This window comes from Aplidium turbinatum, chromosome 11 (assembly GCF_918807975.1).
Source record: "Aplidium turbinatum chromosome 11, kaAplTurb1.1, whole genome shotgun sequence".
Taxonomy (NCBI): Eukaryota; Metazoa; Chordata; class Ascidiacea; order Aplousobranchia; family Polyclinidae; genus Aplidium; species Aplidium turbinatum.
The window spans coordinates 4,645,864-4,658,365 of NC_137482.1; the positions used below are offsets into that span (position 1 = coordinate 4,645,864).

The window sequence follows — 12,502 nt, forward strand, 5'->3', positions numbered from 1 at the left end:
GCCGATATAAAGTTCTAAATTCAACACGTTTTCTTCAACTCAGTCCGTGTCGCATACGTTGCGTCTCGGGTTGCCATTCTAGAGGGGATGAGTTCGATGCTATCCGGAAGCATTGACTTTTTTTTCATTTTTTTTTATCTAAACTTTGAACCGAAGCGCATTTTTGTGGTCAAATTTTAATTTGAGTAGCCTACAGCCCATTTTTTTATGTCTTTTCAAATGTGAGTAATAAAGTTAGAGTTTTTTTAATTTGCTGGAATTTGAGAATTTCTCTGGGTAATTTTCCGATTGTCATAAGTGACCGTGTTTGCTGAACGGTGAACGACCCTACATTTTTGCTCTCAAGTTAGTTATATTTTTAAAAGAAGTATTGTATAGGCTATAACTAACTTGAGAGCAAAAATGTAATTTTCTTTTAAAAAAAATGGACGATTGGAAAATTGGACCACTTATCACGATCGGAAAATTACCCAGAGAAATTCTCAAATTCCAGCAAATTAAAAAAACTCTAACTTTATTTCTCACATTTGAAAAGACATAAAAAAATGGGCTGTAGGCTACTCAAATTAAAAATTGATCACAAAAATGCGCTTCGGTTCAAAGTTTAAATAAAAAAAAAGTCAATGATTCCGGATAGTATCGAACTCATCCCTTCTAGAGTGGCAACCGGAGACGCAACGTATGCGCCACGGACTGAGTTAAAGAGAACGAGTTGAATTTAGAACTTTATATCGGCGCTTCACGTCTTTTGCTTTGAAAGAGAAAAAGGTACTTATGTAATGACGTCATGACCGGTCAAATAGTGTTTCAGATTCAAAGACCGGAGCCGGTCAAATAGCCACTGCCTTAGGTATTTTGAAAGGGGAGGGAGGTGGTTTGACGGTTGGCGGGCGAAGACTTTGGCGACGTTTTTGCCGAAGGCGATACCCAGTGGCCGGGGCCTGGGGGGCCTCCACCAGAAATTTTTGAAAAATTACTTTGAATTTGGGGCATTCTGAGAGCATGTTCAACAAAAATTAGGGTGTGAATATTACTGTAAAATGGTGCTGTCCGGTGACATAGCAAAAGGATAAAATCATGCTTTCTTTGGCTTTTTTCGGAAATACAGCTATGTCTCTATGTTGAGTCTGGATGCAACCTATTTTGTACCCTGAAATCGGAGTAACAAAATCAAATTTCGTCCCCTGAAAAGATCGAGAGAAATTTCGAAATGTTTGCGGCAACTCTGATCAGCGACTTCGGCTATGTTGTTTTTTTTCTCGATCTTTTCAGGGTACAAAATGTTCAAGGGACGAAGTAGGTTGCACCCGTTGAGTCTCGATGTTTTCTTGTTGCTAATTCCTTTTTTGAATTCACTTGTTAAATTTTTCCATTGGAAATGACAAAATTACTGCATTTTTTGAGTAAATTGCGGGCCCCCTAATTTGCGGGCCCTGTGCGATTGCACGGTTTGCACACCCCAAAGACCGGCACTGGTGCGGGTGGCTGGAGTCGAACATGCAGGCTCTCGACTGCGAGCCCAACGCGCTAACCACTCGGCCACGGCTGAGACTGAGAGAAATTATCTTTTTGTTATCTTTCTGTAGCTCCTTTAAAAATGGGCAGGAAAAGATAATCTAGTTTAGGCTAGTTATCACTGGTTGCTGTAAAAATGAGAAAAAAGTTTTTTAATTTTGTGTGAGCGTTTAGCATGCAGAAAATGTTGTGTGTATGACAAACTGCCTAGATCTAATGTCCAGAAATAGAAAAACTTACTGTAGCTTAGTTAGTTGATGGTTGGATTCTTTATCTTTGACACTTAAATCTTGAAAGTTACACATACCATAGTTGTAGAGCAGTGGTTCCCAACCTGGGGTTCGTGGACCCCTTGGGGGTCCGTGAGAAAGCATTTGGGGGTCCGTGATTACCTTGATGAATTTTAAAAAAAAAACGAAAAGCGATCTTTTTACTTTCATTTCTCTCTTTAATACAAATGCATCAAGCTCAAGCCCACGAGAATAAACTGTACCGGTAGGCCTATGCATTAAAATATATCTATGCTGCTGCCTACAGTGTGTAGTGTACATTGACCTTAAACTACATCTATTACAACGTATGTCGATTTGAAAAGCAAAAGGAAGTCCCCTCTCAAAATTGTTTTAGAATAAAAGTTTTCTATACGGCATGGCCTACGGTACTTAGCCGATATTTTCGGTCATATTAACAATGTTAATTGTGGCGTTCAAGGACCATGTGTGACAATACGGTACCGGTAATTGATGCAGCTGAAAAACTGAAAGCATTTTTAGCCAAGTTGCCGGTTTGGAAACGCAGATTGAAAGCAGGTAATTACGCTAACTTTCCATTGTTAGAAGATCTTATCTTGATGGATGAAACTCGAAGAGAATGTACTCTTTTGATCTCTATGAGAGAAGAATTTTGCGCACACTTGGAAACCCTGCAAATCTCATTTCAACGTTATTTTAATTTAGAACACCTGCCGCACGAAGTTGAAACATGGATTCGAAATCCTTTTCTTTTTGACTTGAACAACATTACCGATGACGATCTCAGTAAAAATGACCTAATTGATTTGAGATCAAAAGAGTTATTACGCAATGAATTTCATTCAAAAACTGTGGAAGAATTTTGGTGCTCACAACTGCAAACCTACCCATTTTTGGAAAAGCAAGCGATTATAATATTGTTTTGTTACCATTCATAACCACTTAACCTTTGCGAGGCAGGATTCTCAGCTCTTGTTACAATAAAAACTAAACATCGAAATCGCCTGGACGTTGAAGATGACATGTGTTTTGTATTGTCAAAAACTCAAGCACAGTTCAGTCATTTAGTTCAGGAAAGGCAACAACAGCCCTCTCATTAAATTTGCTTACGTTGAAAAGTTTCGGCATGGCACTTTGGGTCACCTTAATATTCAAATACTGCTGACATTTCTTGAACAATTTATTCATTTTCTTATTTGAGCAACTGTTTAACTTGATATTTGCCGCAGGAGTCATAGCAGCAATGCAATATGACACAGTACAGTAGTTTAGTAGCATAATTATTACAATAGTCAATAGTATGTTAATTGTGTTTCAGGCAAAATTTAGGTAGCGGTCCGTGACAACAAAAAGGTTGGAAACCACTGTTGTAGAGGCTTTAAACTAAGAATGTGCCGATTATTTTTGGAGAATTGGCATCGGAAAAAATTGCCGATTCTTTGCGGTTCTTTATCAAAGTTTCCTAATCTAAAGTAGCGCGAGCGCGCGGAAATACCGATCAAAGAACGGCTTCTTTGAACAACCGCACCAGCGTCAACTAGCATTTGGAGAGCGGTAGTCTAAATTATGACGATTGTCCGCCATTTTGTAAACTCTTGTTTAGTAGGCACGAGATCAAAATAATTTCTTTAGAACTTTAAAATGACAAAAAACGTTCAAAGAGAAAATCAGACCTGATAAAATATAAAAGTTGAATGATTACACAACGGTTAGAAGTTAAAGGAGAAATGGATTATTACGTAATAGTTATTAGCTTGCAGTATGCGAGGCGCTAAAAGCAACAAGAGAAAAAGCGAGGCAGTATAAACTGCAAAGAAAATGAGAGCAGCTGTCTGAAAGATTCAAAACGCTTTTAGAAAAAACAAAGGGCAATCATATTCAACTTGGCCAGTGGCGCATACGATAGTTCTTGGGCTGGTGTTCCAGCGCCACTAACCGAGTTGAATATGATTGTCGAATTTAGAACTTATACAGGGACTTTTTTCTTCTTATCTCGTCTTTTGCTTTGAAAGAGAAAAAGAAAAAAGTGCATGTATAGTGACGTCATGACCGGTCAAATAGTGTTTCAGATTCAAAGATCGGAGCCGGTCAAATAGCTACTGCCTTTGTATATTCTTGTACTGGTACCATAAGTGCTTTTTGTACGTTTTCACTTATTTGATCAGCCCATTCAAGTTTTTTTTTCAAAATCTCATCGCTAGCCTTTTTTTCATCAGTGTTTTTAAGATCCCAATCTTTCTTTATGTGGGCAGGATAGCATGTGATAAAAGTCGGACCGCAGTCCGAATCTGGACCTTCTGGAAGAATAACCTCATTGCCACGTTTCAGGGCTTCTTTAAACATATTTCTACTGAAGCAATTTTTGCTGTGATTATCCTAGTTGCTGGGGGGCTTTGACTCCCAGACTCCCCAACACTTTCTCAGAAATCCAATTCGAGTTACATTTTACCTAAAAAGTGGGTTGATACAGATAGTTTAACTTTCATGGTTGGGTGTGAAATAACTTATTCACCGGACGACTAAAAATATTCAACTTGTCAAACTGGACCTTTGTTAAGATTAGTTGAGTAACCTTGGCAGGGATGAATTATTCCAAAATAGACAGATAAAACCAAGCAACCACGTGGCATTTAACATCATACAATTAGAGTGAACATAAAACTATAAACTACGAACGTTTTCGGCCATACTCAAGTTAGCCCTTCTCAAGTAACGAAAATAACTGATTTTACAATAACATCTACATTGAAAATAACTGATCTACACAATGAATTGAAAAACGAAATGCACAAGAATGAAACTGCAAAGCAGAGGAGAACTGCAAAGATCGACAGCAGTGGCCGAGTGATTAGCGAGTTGGGCTCGCAGTCGAGAGCCTGCATGTTCGACTCCAGCCACCCGCACTTGCTGTTGTTTCTCTGGGCAAGAAACTTTACAATAATTGCCTCTACCCAGTGATCGATTTCGAGTAATGGGTAGTACCAAATTTAAGTCAGAAATGGATTAGACAACCGGAGACAGACATTGTCGTCGGCTCCAGCGTGGGTCAGGTGTACGTTGGAAGGCGTACGCCGTACACCGATGCATAGCGCTCAATTCCGCTTTCCTGCAATGCAGGATAACGATATGACAAACAAACAAAGTAGAAAGGCACATCACATGGCGGTTAATTACGTCGTAATGTGAGCAACAGTACTTGCACTGATAATGAAGACAGTTTAATTTTTCAAGCGTTTGCTTTCATGTGAGTATGATTTCTTCTTTTTTTCGCTCTATCCTTTTTGCTCAAGTTGACTAAATGTTTCGACCATTATGCTCCGAAACAACAGATCAGTTAATGAAGTTTCTTTTTCAAACAACAAACAAAAGCCCATGCGAATCATACAGCTGAAGCTATCTAATGCAGCATTAAAGCATAAAATATTAAAAAATAGCATTGAAGCATTGAATTTTTTTCCTTAGTGGGATTTTTGGAAAGTTTTTTGCTTGACTAACCGTTCAATATTAGGTCGAACAGACGATGTGGCAACTCTCAACTGCATACTAAGATGTTCATCTGTCAGCCTTGATCTGTAATGACTTTTTGTAAAGTGTAAAGGTGTACCAGTGAAGGCATAAAACAGCTTTGAGATGTCTTTTGTATTTAATGCATGAGCGGTTGTCAAGTTGTTTTGCGGGCAGCACAAAATTGCGGGCAGCACAGGCCGCAGTTTTGCGGGCAGCACAGGCCGCAGGTTCGTCACCTCTGATTTACAGTAATGGCTCCGGCTTTGCTCAAGAGCTTTAACTTTTTTTTAAATTGCCCTACCTTTGACTGTGGCTCAATTGTATATCTTTTGTAGCATTTGCCACAGTAGTTTGCAATTTGCATTGTAGCATTATAAAGTTTTGTTTAAAATCAAAAGCTTTCAAGTTTCATCAGGACTACTACTTCATTTAAAGGTAATAAAAGCAAGTTACTACTTTTGCTAATTAGGCTACCCAACACTGGAGCTCTGGGATAGATAAAAAACTTGTTGCTACAGCTTCACAATAATACTAAAAATGATTCCAACTCCAGAGAAAACGTTTGACTCCACAGCCCCAACTTTCCTGCCTTAGATACTAATTTACTCCACCGCATTATATATTGAAAGGTGATTCAATGAGGTAAAAGATCATAGGCTACTTCTTCTGTTTTGTATTTTCAGTCATGTGCAGATTGCGCTAAACGCTTTTTAAGGAATACGGTTCTCCACAAATACAGCTTCATCAAAAGGGACCCTTTGCCAACTTTCTGAACTAATGTGCTGTTTTTTATGCAGTCTTGTATGTTTTAGTTTATCGTTTATTTAATCATTTAATATATAACAATACTTGAGTGGAAAACCATGGAAGATGAAAAATTTGCTAAGGAGTATGAAGAAATTCAAGCTCTACTGGACTATAGTGAGAAGCAAGGACCAACAATAGATGCTCAGGTTAATCAGAGCGTTTTCACGTTTTGTATGTGTTAAAACGATTTTCTCTATTAAGAATTCAATAGTTCAAAATAAATTTTGTTTATGATTTTGAAATATTAAAGTCTCCATTTCATGCACATCTTTTAAAAGAAATACAGAAAGAGATTGGTATTGAGTAGATTGAGGCTTGTGAAGAAGCTCAAGAATGCAAAAAAGTAGTGCAAGGTGCATATACAAACTTATGTAAGCAATAAGCATAAGTAAAGTTGATGCTAAGTCGTAATTTAGTAAAAGTAATATTTTTTGTTGGATGCATTGGTCATGCTTTGTGATAATATTGACTTGAGTATATACTTGTATTTATATCAAATGCTTATACAGTATATTATATCTATTTTGTTTTATTTATATCAAATTTATCAGAAGGTCATTTGTTTTTGTAGTTTTCATAGCATTTATTGTTGTATTTATATTATTATATTTTCTACAGAGTCAATCACTTGGTAGCAAAGTTGAAGCTTGCATTGGCATCCTCACCAAGAAATATGATGCTTTACAAGCAATGGAAAAGGAACACATTGCCGAAGTGGATTCAACGTGGAGTGAAGAGTTAGAAGCAAAGAAACAGAAAGAAAATCTTGACCTTGAAGTTAAAACATTGCAAAAGAAAAAGGAAGAACTATTTGCAGAGCTTGATTCCTCTGAAAAGCAAAGGAAAGAACTGGCCGAACAAATAACTGAACTTCAATCCGCCCAACTACAAGATATTCAACAAGTTGTTGTTGGAGACCGGCGAGATAAATCTACATATGAACTACTTAAAAATGTAACACGAATTGTATGGGATCTTCCTTTTACAGAAAGCACTTTGCAAGGTGCGATTGCCTCATCTTCAGAAATAAAGCCATTTTCATTTTGCACAAAAACGCTTTCAGAAGCTGAAATTACAAGAGAGTTGTGGGGCATAATGAAAGAAGGTGAAACGTTTAAACAGTGAAACAGTATATTTTGTACAATTGCCTGCCCTGATCTTTAAGTGTTGTGCGAGTCATGTCTCCGCTCGGGAAACCAAGTGCTTTTCTTGTCACAATGGGAGCTCACATTTATTGCACTGACAATGTCAGTGACATTTTTTTGCTTTCTCGAAAATTTTCTGTTTTTTAGCTTGATTGGTGCGCTACTGCCAGCTTCATCATTGTAAATAATCTTGTGAATTTGTTTTATTATTTTTGCGTTGTTTTTACTGGCGTCAGAGATAGGCTACTTTTTTTAGAGTTGGACTAGAAAGAAAGTAAACATTCGTGTTATAAACTGAAGCAATCGGTTCAAACGGGCACAATTATTTCAACTTGAACGTTCTATTTTTTACGTTTGGGTAGTAGCGCTAGGCTAAGGCTTTTTTTCCCGAGTAGCATTATATTTTCAGTTTAGCCACTGAAGTACTCACAAAAATATATTTTGCATTGCGTAAGTTTTTTTTTTAGTTGTAGGCCTATTACAGTTTACTGAATAATTCATTCAGTTCTTGAAAACATACTTTAAGATTAGTTCACCATTTCAATTGGTCGCCTATTTGCTGTCCATTGCTGAATGGAATTTATAAGCGGCCACGATCCCAAAATATATAAGCTACTTCCATTTGGTTTGGTTTTTGAATCTTTATCCTCGGACTGACGAAGCCTTGATTGGTTATTCCTGGTAGTTTCGCATACTTGTATTGTAGAGGCTCTTGACACAGTGCCGGTTACCGGATTGGCAGAGTGAAGTTTTCAATTTTGTTAAGTGTTGTCGCAGAATTATTCCATTCACTAGGTACCGCTGAAATGTCTGCTAAAGACCAGTCCTGAAATGCGTTGCTCAAACGCACACCCCTAGAGCCAAACTAGCGCCGCTTGACCTTGAATCGGGTGCGTAACCACTGAGTAACCCAAAAAAAAGCATGATGCGAGAAATTAATGAGTTAGGTTTCTGATTGCTGAAGTGTTGTTGCCTGGGAATTATCATTAGATCCTGCTGAATAGAGAGCAGTCCAGAAATGCGTTGCTCAAACGCACGCCCGAAAGCCGAACCAGCGCCGCATGACTTTGAATAGGGAGCTTAGCCACTCAGCTATTAGCTGAGTGGCTTTTTTTTGGCAATATTACGAGTGGCAATATTGCAATATCTGCGAGTAGGCTGAGTGGCAATATTACGTAACGCTTTTTTTCCAAATTTTTAACCCCCCCTCCCCCATGTAACGCCAACGTAACGCTTTTTTCAATCCCCCCCTCCCCCATGTAACGAATTCAGCACAAAAAACTACCATTCCGTACTCGAAAGCGTTACGTAACGTTTTGCTTGAACCCCCTCCCCCTCGAAGGCGTTACGTAATATTTGAACGTTCCCTAACGGGGAAATTTAGTAAAAAAACATGTTCCATTTTCTTGTTCTACTTTAGGCTACTGGATTAGCGCTCTCTGAGAGTGAGATCAAAAGTACATAAAAGATAATTTTCTATCGTCCGGGTAGTAGTGCAGGCCCTTAGGGGAATCTTTAGGCTAAACGTGTTACACGTTGTTTTTTTGCAGTTGATCAACCCAACTTTGATTTTAGTGGGTGCCGCAACTTTTCGGGTCACGTGATCACCCCAAATCGGGGATTTCCCCAGAAATCACGTTTCAGCTCTTTTTACGTCATTTTTGTGCAATTACATATTTGATTTTTGTATATTTTAACTTAAAAAGCACATACAAATAAGTGAGACAAAATAATTTGATGGATGACGTCATTGTGACGTCATCACATATATTTTTTTGCTTTTTTAATCTATTTTGGTCGTTTGCTGTTGGTTTTAGTTGGAGTACCGGTTACTAAAACCATTTTACAATTCCTAAAAGTAGTTTCGTCATGATTGCATCTTTTATGACGTCATCATTACATTACAAAAACCAGACAACTTCAAATTCAGGAACCAAAGGTAAGTTTATTCCGAAAAAAGCGATCAAATACTCTCATTATAAGTTTTGCAAATGCTTAAAATTTTACAATTGCAAGCAATAACAATAATTCCAGTACAGTATGACGCAATAACGACGTCATCAAGGGAATAACCAGAAGAGCAGCTACCAGGAATGAATTTCCCTTTTGGTCATGCCACTTTAAAATTTAAAATAATATGTAGGCCTAATTATGATCTACAAATCAAATTAATACACGACCCCAGATGATGCAATGTCAGAGTCTTAATAACACTGTTAATTTAAGATGAAAAAACTAGCGGTTTTCGATGTTAAATTCCTACCATACGTAATTTAATGTTAAAAGAATTCGTGTACGACAAGTTTTTTCAAGTTACAAGATAGAGTTTAGAAAGCCAAAAGCATTTCTTGAATGATCAGTGTGGATTGGAGATGAAACGTCAATGTGAATTGAAGATGAAACATCAGAGAGGATTGGATATTTTGTGGTCGAATTGCATGTTTCGTACTCGCATGAACAAAGACTTGTGCATTTTATGGGTTTTTTCTTACAGGAACATCGAGAGCCACAAGTAGACTGAGAAAACGGAACAAGCTGATTTGCATCATTATGTTTCCAACCCCAAGCTAAAGGAGAAGGTAGTTGCTGAACATTTACGAGGCTTGATTTTCGTATTTCAGCTTGATGTATCGCTCTGCGTGTATGTTGCATCAAAGCAGCTGACGTTGGTGGCAGCTTTTCAATAGTGCAACCATTGGTAAACATCATATAACGGCATTCGTCTACATCCGTGATAGTAGGACCATTGCCATAAAGAGCTATGACATACTTTTGTATGTCATTTATAGAACTAGGTGAGCTTGAGAAATTTAGAGAGTTAAATAAGCCACACATTGCGGTAAGATTAAGCATCCAACAATCCCAAGCCTTTTTTTCCAAAGACGAAACAGTACCACAGATTGTGATAGCATAAAACAAAGGTAAAGAAGCGCAAATCATCGGAGATTGAGGTAAAGATGAAACAATATCATGGATTGGAATGAAGCGAGTTTTTTCTCCAACTCCAAATTCAACCCATAGTTTATAGATTTCTAACTTGTCAAAACACGAGATTGCAATAATTACCACATTAGTATCTACTGTTTTGACTATGGCATCGGATTTTCCATGTTTCACATGGAGAAACATACGGGTGTCTGCCTCTTCGTGATCACATGGGGAAACCTCAGACATGTCCAATGTTTGATTGTTCAGAGCTGTATCAAACGATGTTACAACAATCGTAAACAACTTTGGATCGACTGAAGTTATCACAGCTTGTTGAACCAGTTGATATAACGCAGTTTTGTTGCTGTCATTTCCCAAAAACTCAGACTAGTTGAGAGGAAGACGAGTATTACTTGTGACAGCCACGTAACATCCAGACCCTGTTTCTTGCAGAAGATAAGCCTCAAACAGCTACTGCCATCACAGAACATGCCAGCAGTGTGATGTCAGCCGATTATGAAGTAGTGAAAGAATCTGCCTCGAAAACCGATCACTACGTCCTTGATGGAGGGTTCTTGTTGCATCGAGTGCCATTGAAACTGGAGACAGTTATGGGTCTATTGCACAGTCGTATGCAGATTTTACCATTCGTCATTATCGCTTAGCAACGGTGGTCTTTGGTGGATATGGTGGTCCGTCTATCAAAGACAATACCCATCAAAGACGCGGCATGAACGTCTACCCGGTTGTTCACTTTACTGTAGACACCAAGTTCATTGGAAAGAAGGAGCAGTTCTTGCCTCGAGCTTCCAACAAGGAAGGATTAACTTCTGCTCAACTGAGGAATAGAAGCTGCAATGTGAGGAACGCTCCAGGTGATGCAGATGTTGACATCGTCAAGACGGCAGATGGACAGCCCTCATCGACATAGTACGACTTTAATTGGTGAAGACACGGACCTTTTAATATTGATACTACGCTATGCTGATACTGACCCAGACATTAAAGACCTCTACTTCCGCTCGGAAAAAAGGCTTACGCAACCAAGATACACGACATCAACAAACTTAAAGCAATCATCGGACCAGACATAATTATGCTCACAACTCCTCTTCATTCATGCATTCACCGGTTGTGATTCAATGTCAAGGATATTTGGTATCGGGAAGAAGACGCTTTCAAGAAACTAGTGAAAAGTCAACCAATATAATCAAAGAATGTGCAAATTGCTTTATTCTCCCAAATCAGACAGACCACATCATCTTGGAAACAAAGCTATGACCGTTACGTTTGGCAACGATGGCAGTAGTAACCTAGAAACACAGCGATACAATACATTGGTCAAGAAAATTAAAACAGCCAAATCCTTTGTTCACCCTGAACTTTTGCCACCTACATCATCCTATACCAAATTCCACTGCCTCAGAGTTTACTACCAGATTATGGTCAGGATGGGTAGGCTACTGAAGATGGTATGGATGCTCTGGACTGGGGATGGAAAGTAGACAATAATCAGATGGTTCCAATCATGACGGACATGAAAGCTGCCCCGGACAACCTACTGAAAATGATCACTGCATTTGCGAATCGTGTGCACCTCACTGTAGTTGCCGGAGATATGTGCTACCATACCATGCTGGATGTGGACCATGCCAAACTGGTTCATGTGTCCATACAGCAATCACATAATTACAGACGATGACATCGAGAGTGACAGCGATGAGCATTAGTAATACTTGATCCATTTGCTTTCTTTACGCTGATTATGTCAAGAGTCTACATGACCACATTGTATTAGCTCTTTATGCCTGCTCAGTTAACATAAATATATATAGAAATCCCTGTGATAGAAATTTACTGGGTTTTTTAATAAACAATACATTGTTATTGTACATTTTTAATTGTTTTGGCAGCCATCTTGGATTGCCATATTGAATTTATAGGCTATCAGATAATTTAACAATTCTGAGAATGGTCTCATTGACTTCACAAGGTAGATATAGACACCAAAACTACACGTTTTGGTTATATGACAACCTAGTTATGGTCAATTTACTGTTATTTTAATGGTTTGGCGGCCATCTTGGTTTGCCATATTGAATTTATAGGCTATCAGATAATTCAACAATTCTGAGAATAGTCTCATTGACTTCACAGGGTATAAAAACCTAGATATAGACACCAAAACTACATGTTTTGGTCATTTGATGACCTAGTTATGGTCAATTTACTATGTTATTTTAATGGTTTAGCGGCCATCTTGGATTGCCATATTGAATTTATAGGCTATCAGATAATTTAACAATTCTGAGAATGGTCTCATTGACTTCACAGGGTATAAAAACCTAG

The 12,502-nt window shown here is 38.2% G+C and overlaps 1 protein-coding gene across 1 annotated transcript; it reads left to right on the forward strand.

The window, feature by feature from the left end:
* Nucleotides 1–6,074: 6,074 nt before the first annotated feature.
* On the forward strand, nucleotides 6,075–7,840 carry LOC145780026 (uncharacterized). Its single transcript, XM_082591728.1, has 2 exons — nucleotides 6,075–6,226; nucleotides 6,699–7,840. Exons 1-2 carry the CDS (start codon nucleotides 6,137–6,139, stop codon nucleotides 7,203–7,205), a joined length of 597 nt encoding a protein of 198 aa, XP_082447854.1. The 5' UTR covers nucleotides 6,075–6,136; the 3' UTR covers nucleotides 7,206–7,840.
* Nucleotides 7,841–12,502: the final 4,662 nt, after the last annotated feature.